This window comes from Marmota flaviventris, chromosome 2 (assembly GCF_047511675.1).
Source record: "Marmota flaviventris isolate mMarFla1 chromosome 2, mMarFla1.hap1, whole genome shotgun sequence".
Lineage (NCBI taxonomy): Eukaryota > Metazoa > Chordata > Mammalia > Rodentia > Sciuridae > Marmota > Marmota flaviventris.
In genome coordinates, this window is record NC_092499.1 from 26,957,677 (window position 1) to 26,984,243 (window position 26,567).

The 26,567-nt window shown below is 50.9% G+C and overlaps 1 protein-coding gene across 4 annotated transcripts in view; it reads right to left on the bottom strand.

Annotated features, from left to right (window-relative positions):
* The window catches only part of Esrrb (estrogen related receptor beta), a 157,970-nt gene that overhangs the window by 13,615 nt on the left and 117,788 nt on the right, over window positions 1–26,567 (bottom strand). For 2 of the 4 annotated variants that reach the window (XM_071606681.1, XM_027931626.3), the window contains 3 exons: window positions 20,178–20,294; window positions 2,052–2,162; window positions 1,419–1,580 (listed from right to left, as the gene is read on the bottom strand). In XM_071606681.1, coding sequence (XP_071462782.1) covers window positions 1,419–1,580; window positions 2,052–2,162; window positions 20,178–20,294 — 390 coding nt within the window. Of the gene's footprint in view, window positions 1–1,418; window positions 1,581–2,036; window positions 2,163–20,177; window positions 20,295–26,567 lie in introns of all 4 variants that reach the window. The other 2 variants (XM_027931629.2, XM_027931628.2) reach the window with 2 other exon arrangements.

Genomic DNA, 26,567 nt, shown 5'->3' on the forward strand with positions numbered 1-26,567 from the left:
TAATCTCCAGGAGGCTGAGCTCCTTAGCAAGGGCACACCAGCCGGGTCCCTGGCAAACCCGCCCGAGTCGGAATGTCCAGGGCCACCAGGGAGTCCCCCAGGCTTCCTGCCAGCTAGCGGTCAGCCAATAGCACCTCCAGGTCACCCAGTCTCTCTGTGAGCCCCCATCCCATGAAGGCTCCCTCCTGTCAGCTGTTGTTGCAAAGGCTCACGCGGGACTTTCTGATTCACCTCAATCAACCTCAGGCTTGGCATTTGAAGGCTAGGACACCTTTGCTATATCATCATGCATGCTGTATTCACCTCTCAGGGCTGCGACAAGCGAACCAAAAAAAAAAAATGTGCAGACAGGAATGTTGTCTCACAGCTAGAGCCAGAGCCTACAGCAGGGTCCCTGCCAGAGGGTAACAGGATGACGTCTCCTCGCCCTGAGTCACACTGTTGAAGCAAAGGAGTGGAGTAAAAAGCACCAGGAGCAGGAAGGTCCCAGATGTGTGGAGGCACAAAGAAAATAATCAGCTCACACCCTTTGCCCAGAGGCTTACAGCAGGGCGTGGGTCCAGGTGGCACATACTTCCCATGCCAGAAACGCCTTAGATTCACAGCTTCATTCATATAAAGAGGCAGCCCACGCCTGTAATCCCAGCAGCTTGGGAGGTTGAGGCAGGAGGATCACAAGTTCAAAGCCAGCCTCAGCAAAAGCGAGGTGCTAAGCAACTCAGTGAGACCCTGTCTTTACTAAAACACGAAATAGGGCTGGCGATGTGGCTCAGTGGTCGAGTGCCCCCGAGTTCAATCCCCGGTACCCCCACCCCCCAAAACAGGTAGCCCCAGCAAAGGGCTCTGGCAGGTGGCCACTGTGAGCATGCGGCTGACACTGGCACGTGCCAGGCCCCGTACCCGATGCTCCGTGCCATGCTCTCATCTCCTCCTCATGTCAAAGCCACAGATGAGGTACCCGAAGGCTGCAGACCCAGACTGTGAATCTGAACTGATCCCCCAGTCGCTGCTCCGAACTGCCCCTCTCTGCCTGCCTCTAATATGGAGGAAGGGACGCTCACCTCCTGCGAGCTGCTTTCCATGTGATTCCAATAAGGTCTAGAAGAAAACCCTGCTCTTTATCCTTTAAGGATTCGAGGAACTTATTCTTTGAATATTACCAATTGCAGATCCAATCACAGCCCCATCCAGAATGATAAACAGTTCCAAAGAACCCCTAGCAGCTTGTGAACACCAGTGGACCTTCCAAACATGGGCGCCTCTCTAACCCCACTGGGAAGAGCACGCCCCCAGGGAAGAACAGACTTGAAAGATGTCCCAGGCTTCCTGGACATGCATCAGTACCCCAGGAATGGGGTGGCCCAGGGAACCTGGCCGACAGCCCCTCGCCACACTCTCCCCAGGGCCCCATGACTCACCTGGGATGTGCTTGGCCCACCCGATGATGACCACAAGCTCCCGGTCTGCCAGGTCACAGAGCGTGGTGAGGGCCTTGATGTCCCCCTCAGGCATACCAGGTGGGGGCATGGCATACAGCTTGTCTGGCTCGGCCACCAGGAGGTATGAGACAATCTTGGTCACTGCAGTGACAAAAGGGGACAAGGTAAGTACCCAGGAAAGAGGGAAGGGCAGGTGGAGCCCAGATGGTGAAGGAGGAAAGACAGACAGAGCCTCAGGAAGGTCACATGGGGCTGGAACATCTGCCATTTTGACCCCATAGAGTGGCTAACAGCAGTGACCTGTGGTCGAGAAGTATCTTTCCACGGGAGTTTTGGTGAATTCTCCAGGGAGGACCCTGCAGCCTCACCGTGGGTTGGTAAGCAGGGCAGGCCTGGATGCTGAGACCTGTGACTTCTTGGGACCCTGTCTCATTCCCAGCCTCGATCAGGGTCTACCCCTCTTGGAAGGAAAGGCCTTCTGGGGGAACCAGGCAATAGCACCCCTCCCTGAGACCCACACTGCTCCATGCCACCTCCCCACAGGACACCAGATGTCCCAGGCACACATACTGGGAAAGGGCATGGACCGGCATGGACGGGCCTGGTACGTACGTGGCTTTTTAGCGGGTGGAGAAATTTGCAAGCTCAGGTACGGGCTGCTCTCCGAATCCAGCCGCCGCTTGTACTTCTGGCGGCCTCCACGCACTCGGTCAAGACGCACACCTGATGGAGAAGAAAGACAGAGGGTCACAGGGGTCACTGGACATCACCATGGGTGCCGGCACCATCTTTGGAATCTCAGCACTGGCTCAGCCCTTCGGTGTCATGCCCAGCTGGTCAGCCTCGGACCAGGGAGCTGGACTCCCTTTAAATGCTGTCTCACAGGAAGGGCCCACCCCAGTTGCCCTGGCCTGGTCCTGCCTCTCTGGATTCAGCCTCCTCCTGAAATCCATCCCATGCAACCTCTAGCCCAGGTCTTCGTGAAGCCCCCTCCCAAGGGTTGGGGAAGAAGAGGTCAGAGTGTGATCTCCGGGGCAAATCCAGGGCGAGCGGAGTTCCTGGCTAAGATGGGAAAGGAGGCCCCTGCGTAGGCAGGCACTTCAAAGAGCCGACAGGGACCCTGAGACTTTTCACAGAAGGATGCTCTGGGTGGGCACTCATGATGACTGTCAGCTCTGGTCTGCCCTGTGGGAGTCTGAGATGGGGCTCTAGAGTCTGTGATTTACACAGAGCCCCCCAAAACGGGGATGCAGGATACCCTGGCCAGTCATGGAAAACCAAAGCCAGGGAATACCATGCAAAAGCTGTTGCGGAGACTCCACGGTGACATCCACTTCCAGGGGCGAGGGCCTGCCCCGTACCCATCATTGCCAGTGAGTCTACACCGCTTCCCAGAAGCCAGCCCCAGCCCCAGCTCCTGCTGTCCATACAGACACCTTGGTACCACTGGCACCCACTCTTGCAGATCGAGGGCAAGGGGCTTTGGGCAGGTCCCTCCCCAAGGAACACAAGCTCAGACTGGCCGCTGACCAATGTGGAACTCATCACCAAGGTATGAACCAACACTGAGAGGACCAGAAGGCACGACAGAGAAGTGGGCAGGAGGGCGAGCAGGAACCCAACCCAGCGCCTGGGCCCCTGGCTCAGCCTGCAATGCACCCCTGCCTTCCGGCCTCGGCTCTCAGAGGCCAGCTCTTGTGCAAGGTCCCTTCTCGGATTCCTTGACTTGAGCTACTGCGAACAGGTCTTTCCCAACTGAGAAATGGGCCTGGACTCCAACCCATAAAACCAGACGCGGAGACCAGAGTCCTCAGAGGAAGAGACCGCGGTGGGTCACCAGCTCTGGAGTGAGGGGACAAGTCCAAAGTCTGCTCTTTTCTGCAGAGGCAGGAGCTACCCCCTTGCAGAGCCTCAGCCAGTTTGCCTTCAGGGCCTGTCCTTCCCTTTTCTCATACACTCGGATCTCTCAGATCTGGGAAGCAGGACCTGTGCTCTGGAGTCCCCTGCCTCTCCCATCTGCATCCCCAGGGCGGTGGCACTGGCACGCCGCCTGCGCCTGCGCCTGCAGCCTTCCTCCAGAACAGGAGGAGGAACCGATAGCATGTCTGTCGCTGTTCCTTTGACAGGATACATAGCCACTCCATTGAAGTCCCTGGGACAAGAGGATTCCTGATGCAAAGAGCAATTGAAAGTAAAATGACTTTGTGCCCGCAGCAAGGCCAAGGCCACATTCTCCTCCGGAAGGCAATGTCAGTGCTGGAGCACACCCAGCCTGCAGGCCACCTGGAGGAACTGCCTCTTTGGGGCCAGGTGCCACTCAGCATTTTCATCAACAACATCCTTTTCACCCACCGCCTGCGCTTGTCCCTGACAGCTGTGGGCCAGAGAGAACTGTTCAACAGGACACGAAAAGGTGCATCCATCCCGCAGCAGGGCAGGGAGATGGGCAGTTGCCACCTCTGCTGGTGCATCTTTCTGGAATGTTCTCTAATGCAGGGCCTGGCTCTTAGTGGGTGCTGAGTGCAGGAATGGATACACCTCCTTCCTCCCCACCCCATGCCAGGCTGTGACAGCGCATGGGCTTCTTCCACTGAGGGCCCCGGAGGCCAACAGCAGCGCACAGTAGGTGCTCAGGAACAGGAAGTGTTCCTATTCTTACCTCATCCCTATTATTACTCCTCCCCAGCACTGTGCACAACTTCCTGGTTGATCACATTAACAACGACAGTTGCATTACTCATGAAGAACTTTCTGGAAGCATTGCCCTCTGTGACCCACACACTACACAGCAGGTTCTACTATCCTCATTTTACAGATAAGAAACACAGAGGTGCAGAGAGATTCAGTCATTTGCTCAGTAAAAGAGCCACCACCCAAGCTCCTCTCTGCACCTCTCCAAGGTGTGACTTTCCCAGGCAAAGCCAAGACAAACTCTCCTCTAAGTGTTCTCCTCCAGATCTTCACAGCCTGGTGGTCAATGGTTCCAATCAATAAATGTTATCGATCATCAGTTCATTTTGTTAAAAAAAAAAAGAAAGAAAGAAAAAGAAAGGAGCCTGTTGGGTTTAACCATGCACAGCCTGACACCCGCTGTGACCTGCCTGCTCTCCCTGCTTCCAGGTCTGAACCCGGGAACAAGCCCATGGGCTGCAGCCTGGGGACCCGGTGATCAAGGTCCAGGCCCACCTGCGTCCCGATGGCCTTGGTTTTCACTGTCACCGGGTATGGGGAAGGTGAGACCAACTCTGCTGTGACAACGGAATGACCTCGTGGTAAACTCAAGGCAGCTCCAGGAGGCCGGGGGGTGGCCACTCGGGCCCTGTGCTCACATTCACCTGGCCCCCAGGCGGGTTTCCCTTCCTCCGCTGCCCAGGGGGCTGGGCTCTCAGGGGGCGGGGCCCAGGCCTGCCAGCTCCCCGCCCCCAGCCCAGGTTTGCTGGTGACCCTTTAGATGACACAGGCCTGCCATGCTTCCACCCCGCGAAGCCCAGGTCGGGGGTGAGGGGCAGGGGCCACTCCCTGAGTGCAGCGGCCCTAGCCTCTGTCCACTCTGCACTGAAGGCCCCTTCAAGCTCTGCCTCAGCAGGGAGGCCCCAGCCTTCGCTGGCTTCCCTGCAAGCCAACAGTGACATCAGAGACAGAGTAGCCCCCAGGCCACAGGCCATCTCCCGGGGGACCAGGGGCACCTCACGGCCAGGACTCGGATCCATCTCTACAGCCCCAGGCCAGGCCCCAGCCCACAGTGGGCCACCGAGTGTCTGAGGTTGTGCCCACTTGAAAGGAAGCCCTCCAGACTTGGGGCCTGGCCTGTCCCCGGCTTCCCTCTCCTCTGGCCTCCAGCAACCCATCCCTCAAGGAAGCCCATTGCCATGAGCGTTTCCCATTGTCTGAGCTAAATCCGATCTCACCACACTTCCTCCCTCCATCACGTCTGAGAAGATGACTCCCTTTTCCCAGGACCCTCCTTTATGAATTTCAGTTCCAAGGCACCCTCCTCCCATGGCCAAGCCCCCTTTACTTTCACTCTGTGTGTGTTTTTCAGGCCCATCACCTCCCTGTTTTCTACACGCCTGTCTTTATTGATATGGTCTGCTCCAAACAGACAGCTCAGCTCCTCAAGGGCAGGGATAGTGGAAAGAGGCCTGAGGTCCTCTGCCCACTACCTAAACAAATGCTGGTCAGCTTTGTGTTCATTTATTGCCTGTGTGATTTGACATTTTGTCGAGTAAGCTGCTCACAATCTTTTTTTTTCCGACTTTTTAAGAAATATTTTTAATTGGTTGTTGATTGATCTTTATTTTATTTATTTTGGTGCTGAGAATCGAGCCCAATGCCGCACACATGCTAGGCAAGCACTCTACCACTGAGCCACCACCCCAGCCCCTCACAATCTTTATACACAGGAAGTCCCTCCACAGGAGATAACAGGAGGAACTGGGCCCTCGATTGCTACAAGATTTTGTACCAGGACTCCTTTAGCAGTGGATCACCAAATGCCAATGGTTGGGTCCTAGACATTACCCTTGCCTACCCAACCCCCATTCCGTCCTCTCTCTTCCATGCCAACGGAACCTGGATTTCACTGGTGGAGGCCACATGTCCGAGTCAATCCCAACAATCCTGTTTCCTACTCTCCCAGCTTCCCTGGCAGCCACAGTGGGCATATGGCCTGTTTCCAGTCAGTGGGATAAAAGGGAGAACCCACCGTGATGAATGGTTTTGCTTTTCAGAAAAATGGGTGAAACTGTTTTGCCTTACTTGGCAACCACCTTGCCACCATGAGGCAGCTATTGAGGACAGCAAAGAACACCAGAGAAGCAAGAGTTTGAACCCTTGACTGTGGCTGAGAAGCCTATGGAATTCCACCAATTGCCCACCTCCAGATTTCTTGTTAGGGAAAGAAATCTACTTCATTATGGATGTTTAAGTCACTAGCCATCAGGAGGTCCATAACTTGCAGCAGGAAAGCAGTTTTCACGACTGATACAATGGGCAATTACTTTTTAAATTAGGATGCATGAGACTTTCAAACAGCAACTGGAAAAAGAGTCTTGAACTTAAAATGAGAGTTGCCTTATTGTTTGTGTCGTTATATTAGCAAAATATCAAAAATGTAGACCCAGGAAGCACAATTAAAATACTAATTAACTTACGATTACTGTCGGGGATTGAAGATCATATCATCCCACTAATGTTTTCTGAATATGAAAAAAGCACTAATAATGCTAAAGTGGAAAGCTTTGTAGATCTCCAAATACTGCAGTAAATACATATCCTGTGTTTTAATCTCTACTGAGCACTGTTTAATCCATTGATCTGTGCAGGTCAGAAAGTTAATATTTCCAAAGTGTTTCATGAATACAAAAATGACGGGCAGCCACTGGAACACATGACTCTGCAGATGCAGACTGAGGGGCAGGTTAGGACCGATAAGGAGTGTCCCCCTCCTTGACCCATATGATAAAGCCCCTAAATCTTCCAGGCACAAGTACGAACAGAAGTGTTGGATCTGATCCCGGGAGCCACTCCCGGCTGAGTGATCTGGAGTGGGTTTCTTCACCTATAAAACACGAGTGGTGACAGTGCCTTTCTCAAGGGGACAATAACTCATTTCATCCCCAGAGTCGATGCATGTAAGAACCTGAACCATCATAGACGGCAAACAGTAAGTGTCTAATAAATGTTAGCTAATATTACTATTGTTAATATTACCACTAAAAACACTTCCTCTTTGAAGGTGTTCTGAGTTTTTTAAAATATTTTTTGTCATGGATGGACACAATACCTTTACTTTATTGATTTATTTTGATGTGGTGCTGAGGATCAAACCCAGTGCCTCACACATGCTAGGCAAGCCTCCGCTACTGAGCCATAATCCCAGCCCTGTTCTGTATTTTTGACTGTATCTAATGGTACACTGTAATACAGCTTTGCAAGACATTACCGCTAGGGGAAACTGGGTGAGGACACACAAAATCTCTATTATTTCTTACATTGCAAAGTGAGTCTAACAATAATCTTAAAATAAAAACTTTAATTAAAAACTTAAAAAAAAAATACCGCCAGGCTTGGTAAAGTATGCCTGTAATCCTAACAATTCAGGAGGCTGAGGCAGGAGGCTCAAGGCCAGCCTCAGCCACTGAGCAAGGCCCTAAGCAATTTAGCGAGACCCTGTCTCAAAATTTAAAATAAAAAAGGGCTGAAGATGAGGCTCAGTGGTACAGCATAAATCCCCAGCGCCAAAAAAAAAAAAAAATACTGGCAGAAACGTCAAAAGCCAAATGATGGGCTGGGGTCTGTAGCTCAGTGGTAGAGTGCTCGCATGAGCCCTAGGTTTAATCCCCAGCACTATCAAGAAAATAAAATAAGTCAAAAGGCATAGGTATCAGTGGAACCCAGTTTGGTGGCTCCTCAGAAAGCTAAGCAGATTAACACCAGAACTCGCGATTCCCTCCCAGGAATGAACTCAAAAGCACTGAAAGCAGGACTCTAACAGACACGCGTGTGCCATGCTCACTGCACAGGATTCACAACAGCCAGAAGGTGGAAACAACCCAGGGGCCATCGGCACGATGGGCAGACAGCCGTGGTGCACGTATGTGTATGAACAGAACATTATCCAGCCAGAGAAAGGAATAAGTTATGGATTGTGCTGCACCATGGATGACCTTTAAAACACCATGTTAAGTGAATAAGCCAGACATAAAACAGTCAATCCTGCTTGATCTTAAAATGACACCATGCCCATAGGTGAAGTGTCTGCAGTGCTTGAGTCAGAGATCGGGGAGACTGCAGAGTGCCCGGGACGGGGCGAGGCACCGGGGAGACAGTGTTCAATGGGTGCAGAGTCTCCACGTGGGGTGATGAAACCTGAGAATGCGCTCGACACTACTCAACTTGACACTTACAAGGGTGTTCTACACGGACCATGGGGCGGGGACGGGGACCTTTCTGGGGATGGAATCCAGGGCTGTTCTACCACTTTTTATTTTTGAGACAGACTGAGTCCCCCGGGCTGGTATGGAACTTGTGATCCTCCAGCTTCAACCTCTGGATTGGCTGGGATTGCAGGAGCCTGCCACCATACCTGGCTGAATGGCAAGTTTTGTGTGATCTCCATTTTGCTACCATTTTAAAAATAGTGTAATGAACCAAAGCCCATCAGTGACAACACATTAAACAGGTGAACTGTATCTCAACAGAGCTATTAAAATTTTTGAAAATAGCCGGGTGTGGTGGCGCACGCCTGTAATCCCAGCAGCTCAGGAGGCTGAGGCAAGAGGATGGTGAGTTCAAAGCCAGCCTCAGCAAAAGCAAGGTGCTAAGCAACTCAGTGAGACCTTGTCTCTAAATAAAATACAAATAGGGCTGGGGATGTGGCTCAGTGGTTGAGTGCCCCTGAGTTCAATCCCTAGCACAGCCCCCCAGAATTTTTTTTGAAAATACTTCACCTTTCCCAGGTAGAATCAAACAACATAAAATGCATGAAAACAGGTAGCAGAGTGCTTGGTACACAGTAGGCATTCAATAGTCCCTTCCTGCCTCTCAGCTGCCTGCTGAAGGCGGTAGAGTCTACCTGAACGACTTTCCTCATGGGGAGAAAGTCACGCATTTCCAGTTATAGCTACCGTGGGTCAGATGCCACAAATGAAAACTCTCACTCAACTAAGGCTCAGAGAGGTTAAATATTGTCCCCAGGGAACACAGCCTGACCTGGGCACTGTGTTGAATATGCTAGTGGAGCCGAATGGCCTGCAGACTGAGTCAAACCTGCTCTGGCCCACAGCCTCCTCCCCAGGCTGGTGCCTGGGCACCTTGAGGGGTCTTGGCGGAGGACCCAGGGTCTGGAGTTCCCACTTCTTAGGAGGAAGGGAGCCGGGCACCCCAGACTCTCAAGGCCATGCCCCATCTACTGGCCTCTGCAGCCCACTGCAGGCCCTTTAGAGCATCCAGGGAAGCAGCTCCCACGCAGAATCGGATGCCCACGGGCAGCCTTGATAAGATCAGGCCTCTGGCTTTTTTCTTAATGGAGGTAAGATAATTCCCACTTTCCTCCACGCTCTCCGCTCTCCTCTCTGGGTTTCCCCTCCCTCTCCTGGATGCCATCCCAGTCTTTCAGAAGTAAAAATAGATGAATGTGCAGGGGTGGCCGCAGCAGAGGCCAGTTCAAGTTTCTTTCTTTTACACCCAGGCGCTAAAATTAACCGGCTACAGTGCCCCAAAGCATGGCCGGCACCTGGCCCCGAGCCAGCCCAGCACTGCCCTCCTGACAAGTGTCTCTTCCCACAGGGAGGGTTTCGACAGAGCAGGGAGAGGAAGGGTCTCTGATCCAGAGTTCTCCTTTCTGAGCTACTGTCGGGGGCTGAAAGTGGGCAGGATCCCTGCCGACCTTGCAAAATGTTCCCCGTCCAAACCTTTCTTCCTTCCCCATGCAGAAGCCCAGCTCATCAGTTTGTGCAATGTTTTGGGGACAAGGCTACTTCACACCCATCTCCCATCTGAGCTGCTGAGGGAGGAGAATCCATGTTTTATATTCGTCCCAGGAGAAAACCCAGGGCCAGGAAGGTCAGGTGACCTGCCCAGGGTCACCCAGCCTGGAATGCCAAAGGAAGGAGGTGAACCTTGGTTTACAGATGTCCAAGTCGGGTCTCCTCAGTCCTGAGCCTGCAGCGGTCTCCAGGATCCTCCTCCACCACAAGAACACCCTGGAAAACCTCGAGGACTCACCTCCCAGGTCCTGACCAACAGGTCTGGGAGGATGGGGGACTTCAGGGGTGACTCTTACACTAGTGACACTTCTCACAGATGACTCACCAAAAGCCAAGAGGGAGAGCTTGGTGCAGAACAAGCACACTGAACACCTAATATTCTGGGGTTCTTGTAACTGCTCTGTGGGCTCCAGGCACCGTGGGGGGTCAGATGGAGCCCCACATTCTGCCCATTGAAGAGGCACCACTCACTCTACCCTCTCCTCTGGACCCCACACGTCCCCAAGGACATCTCGACGAGCCTGCACTAGCACTGCATTCCCACTGCCAAGACCTGCCTGACCCTGCACACCCAACAGGAGGCTGTTAATGGGAAGTTCCCCAGGAGACTAGATTCCACCCGGCCACGTCATTTAGTAGCTGCAGTCCCAGGAAAATCACGTAAGCTCAGCTAGGCCAGATCAAGCATGGCAAGTTCCTGTTACCTGTGCCACTACCTGCCGTTTCCTAGCCTGTGATGGGCACTGTCAATCAATCATGCATCCTTGCCCGCTGACCCCAGGCGGGCCTCAGGAGCCCTCCCATCATGCACTACAGGTAGCCACTGCCCACTCCAGGGCTGACAGCCTGCTTAAAGGCTTAAAGGCCTAAGTTCAGAACTGTGGTAGAAGTTGCCAGAGTAAACTAATATCTGATGAAGAAACAGAGGAGGGGCTACAGGAGCCAGTCCTGGAGGGGGAGGGAGGGCTCTCCGAGAGGATGGAAAAGCAAGGAGCCAGCTTTTGGGAAAATGTTGCAAGCAGAGGGACTGTTAGGAAAGTTCTAAGGCAGGAAAGAGCTTGTCATGCTTGGGGATTAAAAGCCAGCTGAGGGGGGACTAGGGTGTAGCTCAGTGGCAGAGCGCTTGCCTAGCATGTGCTGGGTTTGATCCTCAGCACCACATAAAAATGAATAAATAAAAATAAAGGTATAAAAAATGTTGTATCTGTTAAAAAAAAAAGCAAAAGCAAGCTGCGTTTAGCGGCTCTGCTAGGGAGTCTGAGTCAGGAGGATTGCGAGTTCAAAGCCAGCCTCAGCAACTTAGCAAGGCCCCAAGCAACTCAGTGAGAAAAAAGGACCAAGAGTGACATCAGAGGTCCAGTTAGGAAATTGATGATCCAAGAGAAAGCTGACACTTTCTTGAACCAAGGTCATGACCATGGAGGTGAAGGAAAGTAGGAGAATCTGAAATACGCGTCGGGCGCTGACCAGGAGGGTCAAGGACAAGTTCTAGACTTCGCATGAGCAAGAGGGCACAGCGGTGCCTTCCTGAGATGGGGAAGATGGGGAGTGGTCGAAGATGGGGGGGGGGTCACAACCACAGTTCCTCTCTAGAATGTTTCACCCACGATGTCCCTGGGGGCCCCAGTGGAGCTGCCAGCAGGGTCGTTAGATATGGAACCCTACAATAACCAGGGGAGGGATGGGCGGGGGTGAGACTTCAAGTGGTGTGTACCTAGTGTCTGATCACTAAAGACAGCCTCGGTCCAAGACCCAAATAGTTCTAAGACGTAAAGATCAGCAGGAGACAGAGTCTGCAAAGTCTAAAACCCACGGTTAACAAGACTAGGAGGAAACCCGCAAACATGGTCTCAGTCGCCACGAGCAGAGATGACAAAGGGAGCCGCTGGGAGGGCAGCTCAGGCCCAGAAGGCTGAAGACAGAGGGGCACCAGCTGTGGCAACTCAGAGGGGGCAGCGGGCACAGCTTCAGGGGCCAGTCAGTAGTGAGCCCTGAGTAGAGCGGACAGAGGGCTGACCAGTCACCAAAGTCAAGATCAACACCAGAGGATGGAGAGCTAAGATTGGGAGGCAAATAGGAAAACACTGTCAGGAAGAGGTTTTTTAAAATGGCAGAAAAGGAAAGTCATAAAGGAAAAGATTAAAAAACTCAGTTTATTAGAATTACTAACTGCTAGCCCAGCACAGAGGTGCACACCTGGAATCCTGGCTGCTCTGGAGGCTGAGGCAAGAGAAACACAAATTTGAGGCCAGCCTCAGCAATGTGGTGAGATCCTGTCTCAAGAAATCAAAAATGGTTGGGATGTAGCTCAGCAGTGGAGCGCTGGGTTAGTTATGTTCCATGTCCTGGGTTCAACCCCCAGTTCCACCAAAAGGAAGGAGATTCTATCTCCAGAATAAAGTAGGGGAAAGTTTCAGACGCGCCCCTCATCACAGGAACACCTGACCACAGGTGGTGAAAACCTCCATCAGGGCAACCAAGCCAAGAGCAGCCTGGCATCAGCTCGTAAAGCTGAAGGGACACACGTTCCTGACTCTGCTGCTCCCGGGCCCCCAAGTCCTTAGGCAATGCAATCAGTAAGCAGGCAGGACAGTGTTTCTAACACGGAAAACCCAGAGGCCCTGATGACATTTGCCAGTAAATGGATGGAAATAGAGAAAATCCTGCGAAGTGAAATCTGCCAGACTCAGAAAATCAAGGCTCAAATGCTTCCCGTCATATGTGGAAGTCGGAGGGCAGTGGGGGAGGGGATCAGATGTCCTAAAGATCAGGGGAGATCAGTGGAGAAGGAGGAGATCAAGGTGTGTGGGGGGGTGGAATATGGAATGAATCTAACAGAATCATGTTAGATACATATATAAAGGTACCACAGGGAATTTCTTCCTTTATATAAGTGTAGAAAGTACCAATCAATAAAGGAGTGAAAGGAAGTACCAATCAATAAAGGAGTGAAAGGAAGATTCAGTTGACTTGAGGAGGGAGAAAAGGGGGAGGGAGGAAAGAGAGAGGGGAAAGGGGACTGAAATCAAAGTCCTTGTACATATAATTTTGTCAAAATAATTAAAAAAGCCCAAATTCCCATTAACAGTAGAAAAATAAATAAGCTCTCCTAAACTCATAGGATACCACGAGCAGCAGGTAGCTAACAGTGGTTTATGGGCAACCGCAGCCCTCGGCCTCCTTCACGTAACCGTCCGGCTCTTTCAGTACATGTCGCGTGTCACCGCAACAGCTGAGCTGAGTACCCAGGACACAGGCCTTAGGGCCCCAAAAGCCACAGTCTGTATGGACTTCTGCTGTGCACAGATGAAAATGAGCGGAGCCCAGCATCACACCATGAAGCGTCCCCCTCTGCAAGACAGACTAAAATAACCAAGATGACGAGGATACGCAGCATAAGGTCGTTGAAACTAAAAAACACAGAAGCAGTAGAGATACAAAGAGATGACAGAACTGGAAAAAAAATAAAAATAACATGAAATCCAGGATACTAGTAATTGCTGAGGGTAAAGAAAAGGGAATGAATATGGGGAAGGGTCTAAGGAGGACCTTAAAAAAACGTAAGGGGGATTTATATAAATATATATAACAATTTATACATAGTTAATTTGTACATAATTTAATTGGTATATATATTTGTATATATGTTGTACATAACTTATGTTATATTTTATTTATTTATTTGTTTGTTTGTTTATTTATTTTTGTTTTGAGACAGGGTCTTACAAAAACGTTGCAGAGGCTGAACTTGGCAACTTGGCAGTTCTCCTGCCTCAGCCTCCCCATTCACTTGGGATTATGTGCTTGTCTTGACATATATTTCTGACAAACAAAAATGCCTGACCTTTAAAGTAGGTTACCTCCTTCTTCCATACCAACAGTTTTAGCTGGACATGTGGCATCCCAGCTAAAGACTATAATTCCCAGACTCCTTTGTGGATAGGTGTGGCCATGTGACTAGATTCCACCAATGAGCTGTGAATGGAAGGACTCTGTGCCCTACAAATGTCCAAGCATGGGCTTTTCCTCCTGGTGGTGAGATGGAAAGAAATGGGGTCCAGAGGTGGAAGTCACAGGCTGAGGATGGCAGAGGGCCAACCAGTCCTGGATCACCTATGACCTTTGAACTATTACATTCAAAATCAAAGACAACTAAATTTCTACTCTGCTTATGCTTCTGGGTTGTTTTAGAGGTGACAAAGGTCTTTATGTTAGAAGCTTAGCCTTACCCTACCTGAAATCCTATACTGTATATTTCTACTCAAATGCTTACTTTTTATAAAATAGTTGGGTTTTTTGTCTTAGGAGGTGGGGATTTTTTTTTTTTTTCCCAGTGCTAGTACATGCTAGACAAGTGCTTTACCACCGAGCTACATCCCTAGTCCTTTTTAAACTTGAATGATAGGAGGGTTAAGAAACTTGACTGTTTCTGAAAAAATATGAAGGAAGATCAAAGGGTCCAGAGAGGCTATGGGATATCCAAAACTTTCTCCTGCATCATAGAAGAAAATCAGTTTTAGGGAGGGCTGGGGAAAGGAAAGATGCTTATAAAAGGGCGATATACTGCAGTACCTCACAGTGAATAATAATAATAATGTATATTTCAAAATAATGTGTACTTCAAAATCTAAAACAGATCTTTAATGTTCTCCCTCCACACAAAACATAAGTTGGTGAGACACGGATAGGTTCCTTAGCTTGACTGAATCCCTCTATAATGAATACCCAGATTAAAACATCACATTGTACCCCATAAATTTACACAATTATTTGTCAATCAAAATTAAGAAAACTGATGTTATAACATGATGAAGAACACTGATTTCAAATCCACAATCAAAATCAGACATCATGGTGCCACTCTGAAGACTTCAGTGAAGAGGGGAACAAGATGAAAATAGAACACTATTATTAACCCATTCTAGGGAGGAGGACAGAGTCTTACAGAGGTTCAAGCAACTTGCCCAAGGAACTGGTAAATGGTGAAGCTGGAATCCTGCCAGGTTCAAATACCAGTGAGGCAGCATCCAATGCCAAATGCCCCAAGTTACAGCGATAAGGATTCAACCCAGAATCATCTCTGTCTTTACTCATCAACACTTCTCCAGACAGGGGTCACTGTGCCTGCGTGCCCAGGGCTTCAGGCCACGTGATCCTATGATCGGTCAGAGGTGGGGAACATGGGGTGATGGCTATAGGATGGAAAGTAGTTTTGGGGGGAGATACACATATATATAAGAGTTCCCCAACTGTTGTTCAGTACTGTTCTGAAGTTCTGGAGAGTTCTGGTTTGTCTCAAAACACTCACACATTTCAGAAAAGAAAAAAAGGATTTTTAAAGACAAGTCATCTCTCATTCTCTTTCTTCATTCAAGGGCCAGAAAAGTGGTATTTCTGGCATGGGCTAGAGGCACAATGCTCTATAAATACAAAGCCATTAAATCCCATGCAGCAGGAACCTGATCAGGGCCTCCTTTTAATTTCCTGACATGAGCTGGCCACTAACCCAATTACCCAGAATCCCTGGAGGAGCCCTCCGCCTTCCCAGCCAGCAGACAGAGAGAGTGGGAGCAGATTGCATGGATGTCAGCCCAGCTCGCCCTGAAATCAAATCTTTTAGAAAACACTTGGGGAACGGCAGGCAGGGGCTAGGCGGGGGAGGAAATGGAGCAGCCCAGGAGGCTGGTGGCTGGAGGGAGAGGATGCCAGGAGAGGAGAAGGTGAAGTTCACAGGGACGAGCTGATGACCGAGAGGGCTGAAATCCCAGGGCAGTCCTGAAGGCTTGGAGGTCCCCTATGAAACACAGAAAATGGCTCTCAGGGCTCTTCTGGATTGGAGGCTGAGTCTCTCCATACCCTAGCCAGGCTGGGAACAAGCTCACGGGTCAGGGTACCATCCCATCCTGATTCTCGCACCAGGAGGCCAGCCCAAGACAATGCCATCCTCGAAGATTCCCCACCAGCCAATGCAGGAAGAAAAATCAGGGCAGCTGGACTTCACTGGACACAGTGGGCAAGCTTCTAGAAAGCCAGGCAAGAATGAGGCTCCCTGGGAATCGAACACTATTTGGTTGCTTCTGGGGAGTTGACCAATCAAAGCAATGCCACAATAGACTGTGCCAAGGAGCTGTCCCATCTGGTTCTAAGCTTTCCTTAGTGATGGACATCAGGGATCAACATCCCTGTCGTCCAGGTGAAGAAGCAGAAGCATATAGGTTGCGAAATACATCAGCGAGAATATCTGAGGGAATGCAGGCTGCCAACTCCTAGCCCAGTTCAGACTTTGTGTTCAAGTTTCTATATAAAAAGAAAAAAACCTTAGGTGCCGCCGTGGTGCACACCTGTAATACCAGTGACTTGGGAGGCTAAGGCAGGGGGATTGTTGAGGGCCACAGCCCTCAACAGGGATGATGCATGGCATTTTTTCCAGAAGGGAGTGGTTGAGAAGTGACCAGCGAGCCATTGAGATGATAATGGTTAAGTTAAGCTGCGTATTCAGTTGTATATAGACCCCTGCTGTTTGCCTGGGGCGCCTGCTACTTTGGAGTTCTCCTGGGGATTCCTAGGATTTCTGGGGAGTTTGCGTTGGTTGGTTGGTTGGTTGGTGAAGTTCCGGAGGAGGGATTTCCGGTTGGGGATGTTCCTAAAAGGGCCGCGAGGGTGGCGGTCCGGGAGTTCGGGGAATAAAGGAGTTCCTGTTTGAACCTACAAGTGCTTGGTGGCTGGGTTATTTTGTGCCCAGCCAGACTGCGGCATTTGGTGGTACAGGGAACGCCTGAGGGTAAGTGATAAGGTAAACTGCTCGCTCCTGAGGGCAGTGTGCAAGAGGATGGGTAACCATTTAAAGATTCTTCTTTCGTTTTGTTTCACTTTTCTTTTAAGTTGCCAGACCCTGGAGATGGGTGGGACAGAAGAAAAACTATTTGCGTCTGAGGAACAGACAGGGAGAAAGGAAGGATGGACATTTCAGGAGGATAGAAAGGCTGATATATGAATTTTTGTTCCATTTTTGTTTCATTTTGTCTCGGTTTTGTTTTGCATTTATCTTAGTGAGGGGTATCTTCATCATGGAAATATGGAATTAAAAATTAATAAGAACCAAACCAAAAGGGCGTTAAGTACAGTGCTAGAGGAAGGAGGCATCTCAGTAAAATCAAGAACAGTGCCCATGGTTCATTAAAGAGGGGTTGTTAAATATATCACAATGGAACCATCATGGTGAAGATTTAAAAAGATACAAAAGGAAAGCCCAGGAACTCTGCCAGTTGGCACATTACCATTATGGACGTTGGTACAATCTTGTTTGCTTAGTCTAGGAGAAGACATTTTAAATCAAGTAAAAGAGGAAGTCTCTCGAGTTAGACAGGAGAAAAAAGTTTAGAGAAGGAGGGGCTATCCGGAGAGAAGTTACAACCGGAGGTTGCTACTAACACCTTTCTATCACCAGAGGGCATAAGTGTCCAACCAACAGCTCCACCTATGGAGACAACATATGCTGTGGCCCTCACGTGGCGGCTCGGTTATTTTGTGCCCAGCCAGACTGTCGCAGGGGATCATGGGTTCAAGGCCAGCCTCAACAACTTAGCAAGACCCTTCGTCAAAATAAAAAATAAAAAGGGCTGGGTGTGTAGCTCAGTGGTAGAGTGCTCTGGGTTCAATTTGTAGTACCTCAACAAAAAAACAAAGAGAGAGAGAGAGAGAATATTACTTTTTTACCCTGAAAACACAGATTTTTATATACGAGGTCTACTTAAAGAAAGACCCTTGGGCTGGACACAGTGGCACACATCTGTAATTCCAGCAACTCAAGAGGCTGAGGCAGGAGGATCGCAAATTCAAAGCCAGCCTCAGCCGATTAGTGAGGCACTTTCCAGGTAAGGGCTGGGGCACCTAAATCATGACACAGGCACTCAGATGACACAGGAAAGCAAGTAAATGGTGAAGCTGGGCATCTGGAGAGAAGAGGTAAGAGGTGAGGGTGAGAGGGAGGGGGTCAGTCGGCCCTCACTCACACTTGGCCTTTCTATAGACTTAGGGACCCCGACACCCCACAGTAGAGGCGCAGCCCTGGGGAAAGGGGAAGTTTGCCTTTCAGAGTCGAGTAAGAGCTGGAGGGAAAACAGGGAGGCGCCCCCCCACCACGTCCCTGGGGGTGGCCCTGTGCACAGAGCCAGGAGGAGCACCCCCCAAACAAAAGCAGAAGCCACCGCGCTGCCAAGAGCTCTACCTGGCAGGGACCCAGGCTCCTGAATCGGCCTGCTCCTCCTAAGGGGACCAGTCTCCACGGAGCTTCAGATCCCAGGTCCCGCCATGGCTCCGCAGGGACACACGCTCAGCCAGGCTCTGCTTCCTCGCTGCAGCAACCTTTGTGTCTTTGGATTGGGACCTGCCAGCACTGGGGGAGGGCAGTGTTCCGGTGACTGTCCCTTCCTCCTTCAGGCAGAGCTCCTCAACAGGCCTCTTCAGGCTCAGCAAATCTGCCAGGGGGTGCTCCGCGGCCACCCTGGGGAGAGGCCATTGGGGCTCTTTATTTAGGGGAAGTGGCCAACATGGGGCTCAGCCTGCAGGTCCCCCCCCACCACGTGGGCAGCATGGGGGTGTCGCCTGCATCCTCCCAGGGCCCCCTACGCAGTCCTCCTGGGACTCACACACCCATCCCATTTCTCTCCCAAGTGCTGCTGCCCATCAGTCTGGTCCAGCCACCTGCCTCCTGGAAAGCGTCTCCCTCTCTTCCCAGCACTGGATAGCCCCTAGGTCTCTGCTGAGCCCACTCTGAGCAGTCCAGGCCTTTCTAGTAGTGGACCCTTCCCAGGCCTTTGCCGAAAGGGAGGGGCAGGCAGACAGCACAGAGAGGGAGGCTTGGGGCCCAGCTCCCCACCCTGCCCGCGTGTGACTGAGGTGGGAAAGTCATCTCACCCCAATCCCTGCAGGGCCCCATTTTATCACCTTTAAAATTCAGACATAAAGCCAGGTGCCAAGGTGCCCACCTATAATCCCTGCTACTCAGGAAATAGGGGCAGGAGGATAAGGAGTTTGAGGACAACCTGGAAAACTTAGCAAGACCCTGTCTCAAAATTTAAGAAGGGCTGGGGCTGGACACACACCTGTCATCACAACAACTTGGGGAGGCTGAAGGAGGAGGATTAGCCTGGGCAACTTAACAAGACCCTCATTACTTAGGAAGACCCTTTCTCAAAATAGAAAGTCAAAAGGGGCTGGGAATGGAGCTCAGTGGCAGAGCCCTTGCCTAGTGTGCACTGAGGTCCTGGGCTCAATCTCCAGTAATAAAAAATAAATAATAAAATAAAAATCCCAGAGGTGTATTTATAACAAGGAGTCTTCCCTCAAAGCAAGCAGAGAGGCTGCGCACTCCAGCCAGGACAAGCAGGGACATCGTCCCCCAGCCTGATCCCGATTGTGTACACCCAGCTTACAGAACAAGATGGCAGCTGCATCTCTTGAACTTAAGAGGCAAGAGTCTCTCCAAGGCTTGAACCCTCAGCCTTCCACAGAAGGGGACATCAAGAGAGCTGTGCAAAGACCAACCTCTGTGGCCTGTGGGCCCCGCCTCCTCCTTTGGGACACCAGGAAGCCTTGAGCAGCTTGGTCCCACCCTACACCCTGGTAAGACCAAATTGTATAGCATCCAAATGAACCAACCCGTGCTCTTCTGACAGGTCTAACACAGCCCAGTTTTAACCTAGAAAGAAAGCTGTATCTTACACAGAGACCCCAACAAAGTAGCTGGGAACTGTGTGTCTGAGAACTGAGTGGCCCACCACATCACAAAGGGGCAAATGAAGGGACAAATGAGCAAACTTGCATTTAAAGGCCAGTGTGCTGTGTAGACACAGTGGGTAATTAAGAACATGCTTCAAAAGCTCCTGCTTTACAGGTTCAGATGCTGAGATTTACCTAGGTAAAGGCGTGAGTGGGGGGAGCCTGGAATAGAAATAAAAGTTGGGGGGCTCCCAACTTCCACAACACATGAAGATCCAAGTTGTCTTACTGGAGAAGCATCTTAAATTCTGGCCCTCTGCTCCAGAGGGCATTGGGAGAGGGGGTGGGAGGAGAGCTTCGCGGGCTGTGGGCTGGAGGCTGGCTGGCAGGGCGTGGGCAACACCAACACCTGGGTGGGCCTCAAGCCAGGAGGCAGGACGGCCTGGCAGGACCCGTGTGCCTCTGCGCTGCCTGGGAAGACCTAGAGCTAGCGGGTGAGCCCAGGCCCTTGGTTGTCCAGACCTCTTACCTTCCTTCAGCATCCCCACTTTGAGGCATTTCATGAAGCGGCAGGCCTGGCAGGACTTGCGCCTCCGTTTCGTGATCTCGCACTCATTGGTGGCTGGGCAGCTGTACTCGATGTTCCCTGCAACCAGACACAGAGAGGGTTGCCAGGCGTCTGCTGTGAGTTTTACAAACTGAGGGCAGCGTGACTACACAGGGCATAGTAAGGTCCGAACCTGCTGGCAGAAGGCTGGGCATTAATTGGTAGAGCTACAGCTCGCCCCCCTCCCCAGGGTCCCACAGAGCGGGGCTCCTCACAGTAGGTGCTCTGAGCTGCATTCAGAACGCTTCCAACTCTCTTCCAAGCAGAAAGTCACTCTCCAGATTGTGGGTCCAGGACATCCAAACTCACTGGGCTGGCATTTGATCCCAGGAAGAGGAAGACCCCTGTGCTGACCAAGGCATCAGTACTGTCCACCATCGGCAGCTCCTCCCACCTCCAGCCAGGGCCCCTGACTGGGAAAAGTCTGCTGGACACACTGAGCACACACTGGGCAGATCCAGGTCACCCAGCCTTGCTGGCCTTAAGGAAATCTCCTTCCTCTCACAGGAGTCCCCATGCTGTGCCGGCTCCTAACAGAGGGATCAAGCCAGACTTTTCATGAACAGTTGCTATAAGAAATCATGAAGCACTAGTCAGCGTGAGGTGATCACTTAACAAGCACCTTCCTCGTAGCAGAGGGACTTTTGATTAATTTCCGGGTTGCTCCTTCAATGAAGCCTACCCCATGGCTACCATGACCCTGACCCCATGTTCCCGGGAAGCTGAGCCCTAGGAAGGGGAGGGCTCACTGCCAATTCATAGCAGTACTTGGAAGTGCCCTGCCACTCAGAAGGCAGGCAACAAGTGCTGGAGGAATGACCTGCCAGACCCTGACTCACAGCAATTCCATGAAGAAGGCACTAATTAATACTCCCCGCATTTTACATATCAGCAGCCTGAGTTTTACAAACTGAGGGCAGCGTGACTACACAGGGCATAGTAAGGTCCAAACCTTCTAATGCCCCTGTTTCTTCTCAGCCTCTTCTAGGGAGAGGGCATAGAGCCTAGTCAAGAGAGGCCACGGCTGCCTTCCTAACACAGGGCACGGCGTCCACCCTGCAGACCTTACTGACAACACATATTTGACAAATGTGCGCTGTGTTCCTGGAACACGCCTGGTGTGGGAGGGAAAGGCCATGGGGGTACCAAGTCTTTCCTTCCAGCCCCTCCAGACACCACTACCGGAAAGAGCAGGGGGAATTTGGAGGCCTGCCTGTCCTCTGAGGCCATCTGCTTAGGAGCCTAGGGAAATTGGAAGGGCCACCAGCCGCAAGGATAGGCCTCTGTTGCTAACCCAGGTGGTCTAGTGGCCAGGAGGCAAGGAGGACGTCCTCAGCCTCTCCATGTGGGACACAGAAACCACTTGCTGCCAGGTGTGGTGGCACAGGTCTGTAATCCCAGTGACTTAAGAGAAGGATCACAAGTTCAAGGTCAGCCTGGATAACTTATCTCAAATTAAAAACAAATAAATAGAAAGGACCAGGGATGTGGCCAGTGGCAGGGGAGAAACCACTTGCTACTGGATTTTCTGGAGCAAGCACGAGTCACATGCCCCAACTGACAAAGTGCTTCTCAGAGGTCACACTGGTGGCCCCGGTTACAACAGGCCCTCTGATTGCATGGCGTGGCCACCACAGCTCAGGGACTATCCTCACCCATTTCTACTGAGAGGGAGGCTGACTTCCCAGAAGCACCTTAGAGATCCCCAGGGAGAGCTATTCTCTCTCTCTTCCTCAAGTCCAGCAGGGACCGCTTTCTCCCTGTCCCTCTCCCTCTCCTGCAGGAAGGGGGCTAGAGGTCATCTTCTCTGCTGGAGGGTGAGGGATAAGAAGGGGAAGGGGTAAAGAGTCTGGGCCCCTCGCCCTCTTTTATCCCACCCTAACCTTGCTCCTGTGGCTTCTTGGGAAGTGATTTCAACATATACTGATGCATGGTGACCCTAAGAGAAGCAGAAAGGAGGAAATGCACACCAAGTCTCCATCTTGCCTTAGAAGTCCCATCTCTCTCCATCTCCGGCCTCCATTGGAGGCTTCCTCCAGTGGAGTCTCTCCACTCGCCCTGCTCTGCATACTTATCAGTCACTCTACATAATTATCAGTTCCTGGAACTCTGATCTCAGAGGCTTCCAGGCTTTTGCTCCTGCAGCTGAGAACTAGTTCATAGATACCCTGCCCCTGGGCCTGACATCTCTCCAGGTTCCCCCCAGGGAGGTGCTGCCTCTCTCACCAGCTGCCCACTGATGTCCCCACTGCCTGTGTTCTGTCTCCTCCACTCAAACCAGCTCCCCTTTGCAGTCCAAGTACTGCCCCCCGCCAGTAGTTGTTCGATACCTGCTAAGCACAGATAACCTGCTGCAGTGCGACTCCAGATGTATTGAGTCCTTCTCACCCTGACAACCCCAGAGGGTAAACCTATTTTTCTCCACCTCCCAGATGAGGAGGGTGAGGGAGAGCAGGCTGAGGGAATGCTGGATTGGGAACCCAAGTGGACAGAGGCATGACCTCCCAGAAATGGTGACTCCATTGCCTTGGGACGCACCTGTACACGGTCACTCTCCCCATGCCCTGCGCCCAAGCTGCACAGAGGCCTGCCATCCCTCGAGGAAGTGGGACCACAGGCTGGTGCTCAGATCAGGGGTCAAGAACGTGTGTAGCCCTCCCACAGCACAAGGACTGAGCACGAACGTCCAGCCTCCAGCGGTGTCCCGACCCTTTAGGGACATATGTGTAGGAGTCAGTTCTAATTTTACTTATTTATTTTTGTTCCTTTCAATTTGTTTTATGGCCCCAGCGGCTGGCTGCCAGCAAAACCAGGCCGGTGGCCTTGCCTTGTAATTTCTCTAAGTGCCTTCTTGATAAAGCAATGAGATTAATTCACCAGAATTCCTGTGGAGAGAGTAGGAGAGCTCAGGAACAGGAAGGGAACACACACACAAAAAAAAACACACACACACACCCCTGAGGTATGACAAGTTTGGAGGTGGGTCTCACAGGGCAGAGACATAGCCAAGGCCAGCACAACTTCAAGGTTCTAACCTGAGAGTGTGTCCAGGACAGACAAGTGCAGATTCCACATCAGGCAGGTCACCTAACTTCTCTGAGCCTCAGTTTTATCCTCCATTAGTGGGCCCATTCCCATCTCATACATTTGCATAGATTCAGAAAGCCCATCAAGGGCTTTACAGAGTGTACAGCCGGGCAAGCAAGCCACCAAGATGACCATGTTCACACAACCAGGCAGATCTAACAGGGCAGATACAGCCAGGGGACCCTGGGGCAAGCCTTCTCTGCGGGTCAGATCCAATCCTGACATTTCAAATCTGCCTCTCACAGCTAGACCTCGGAGTTGATGCTACTGTCTGGGAGAGACAGAGAGGCACTCCCAGAACCTGACCTGGACTTACACGTGACCCCAAGGCAGTGGGTGGCCCTGCCACCAACTCTTTGATCCCAGGCTGCCCTAAGAAGGGAATCCCAGGGGCATCCCCACCAGCTGTCCTTGAACCACCCGGCTCAGGGGTGGGGGCTGCTGAGCTTAGTTGAGCTGTTCAGGACTTGTGGGCTCAGGGCTTCAGCTGACTTCAGAGCCTCAAGGCCGCCATGTTGAAGGGCTGCGTGACAGGACTGGGCTGGTGGCCACTTGGCTCGACTCCCTTGTTTGTCTCACTCCTGGAGGACAGAGGCCATCCCTCTCCTTCTGTGAGGGCCTGGTGTCCGATGATCTCATCCAAGTCACTGGCTCCCGCCAGTGTCTTCGACAGGTCGTACGCCTGTGCTGGGCCTCCCACTCCATCTCCGCCTGCATGCTGGGAGCTTCCACTTGGGGTCCCGTGGTCTCCCCACACTCACACAGCCCACCTCGGCCCACCTGCTCCTCTTACTCTATTCTGTGTCATGCCATCAAAGAGACACCCAGCCGCCCCATCACCCGAGTCAGAAACTGAGATGGCATCCCGGGTTCTTCCTCTCTGCTCCTAAAATCTTTTCATCCTATTTCCATGACAGTCTCCCTCTTTCCCCTGAGACTACCGTAGCACAGTGGTCTCTAACATCTCCTCCTCCCTTTCTGATCCATCCCAACCCTGACCTTGGAGATCACTAAGAACCTCCCTGGCCAAACCCCCTGGTTCTTCCAGGCACACTGAACACAGGTCCACATGCCTCCCCCAAAGCCCCCTGAAGGGCAGGGCAGGAGCGAGGGCTGTCTCAGAAGAATGAAGGAGGCAGAAACCCAATCAGCTAAGAGGGGTCCCAGATGCTCCCATTCCATGTGGCCCCCAAACATCCCTCCAGCCTGCATGAGAGGAAGCTCTGAAGAACATGAGCAAAGCCCCCTCCCGGCACACCCCACAACCCAAAGGTAAGAATTTAAGGGATTCTTCTCTGGAGGACCTAATAGCATCAGAGAGAGACCAGCTGACTCAGATAAGCAAATGGAATGAATGCCCTTCCATATCTGTCTGAGCGCCTGCCCCACTGCGCATGCTCACCACACACACACACACACACACACACACACACACACACCAGTGTATGTACAATTGGCAAGAAACCTGAATAAGTTTGATAGATTGTGTCAATGTCAGTTTCCCGGTCATGTTAGATGTTACTGTGGGGAAATGGGGTGAAGGGTACACAGGATCTCACTATATTACTTCTTAGAACTGCTTATGAATGTATAATTACCCCCCAACAAAAAGAAAATAATAAAAAATAATTTACAAGAACTACCTACAGTATATGACACAGATTTTTGTCATAAAATTTTAGTAACAGGAGACAAAGAAGATTTTTAAAACTTCCAGGGAGAATCAAATCAAAGAATTAAGAATAACTTGTATTTTGGAGTTCTGGGGACAAACTCGGTGATGCACTACTGCTAAGCTACATCTTCAGTCCTTTTTATTTTCTATTTTAAGATAGGGTCTCGCTAAATTGCTGAAGCTGGCCTTGAACTTGCGATTCTTCTGCCTTAACCTCCCAAGTAGCCTGCGCCACCAAACCCAACAAGTATCAAGAATAAGATTGGCCACCTTGTCTAAAACTACACCTATTCACCCTGCGGTTTCCCCGGCATCTGCAACAGCGTCTACTCAATCTAGAGCCTTGCAAGGGCTAGGCAAGCGCTCCTCACTGAGCGACATCTCTATCCCTTTATTTCACTTTTGTTTTTGAGACAGGGTCTCTCTAAGCTGCAGGGTGGCCTCAGACTTGTCATCCTCCTTCCTCAGACTCCGGAGTCACTGGGATTACAGGCAGGTACTACTGTGCCCAGCTTCAATTTTTTTGGTACTGAAGATTGAACGCAGGGGTGCTTAACCTCTGAGCCACATCCCTAGCCCTTTTTATTTTTTATTTTGAGGCAGGATCTGGCTAAGTTACTTAGGGCCTTGCTAAGTTGCAGAGGTCAGCTTTGAACTTGCAATCCCCCCTTCAGCCTCCCGAGCTGCTGGGATTACAGGTGTGCACCACTGCGCCCAGCCAACATGTATTTTTTAAATGAATGAATCATGCACCACACCAGGAGCTAGAAGGCAAAGCAGAAAGTGTCCAAATTCTAAGCGAAATAAACCAGAAAAGATGAAGATAAAGGGTCCAGAAAATAAGGTATCCAACCAGGAGGAAAGAGTCAAGGACACAAGAAGGAACTGACAACAGGCAAAGAGATTCAGCCAAAATTGAGACAAAACCTGCTGTGACAATGGGAAGATTGTGTGTGTGTGTGTGTGCGTGTGTGTGTCTGGACGGGTTGTGTAACAGAGGCCAACTCTTCATCTTCCATAACAGTAAATCATGAAATGTCAAAACTGCCAAGGATGAGAACAGAGAGGGCCAGGAGCCCTTATATTCCATTATAAAATTTATATTCCTATTATACTCTATACTTAGGTGCACACACCATTTTGGTAAAAGAATTTAAGATATGATGTAAGAATTTAATATGTTGCTTTAAGAAATACCCCAAGGGCTGGGGATGTGGCTCAAGCGGTAGCGTGCTCGCCTGGCACGCCTGCGGCCCGGGTTCAATCCTCAGCACCACATACAAACAAAGATGTTGTGTCCGCCGAAAACTAAGAAATAAATATTAAAAAATTCTCATTCTCTCTCTCTCAAAAAAAAAAAAAAAAAAAGAAATACCCCAAGCTGGCCAGGAACAGTGGTCTGTAATCGCAGCAGTTCCAGAGGATGAGGCAGGAGGATCCCAAGTTCAAGATCAGCCTCAGCAACTTAGTGAATCCAAGTCTCAAAATATAAAATAAAAAGGGCCTGGGATTGTAGCTCAGTAATATAAATGGATAGAATGCTCTGGGTT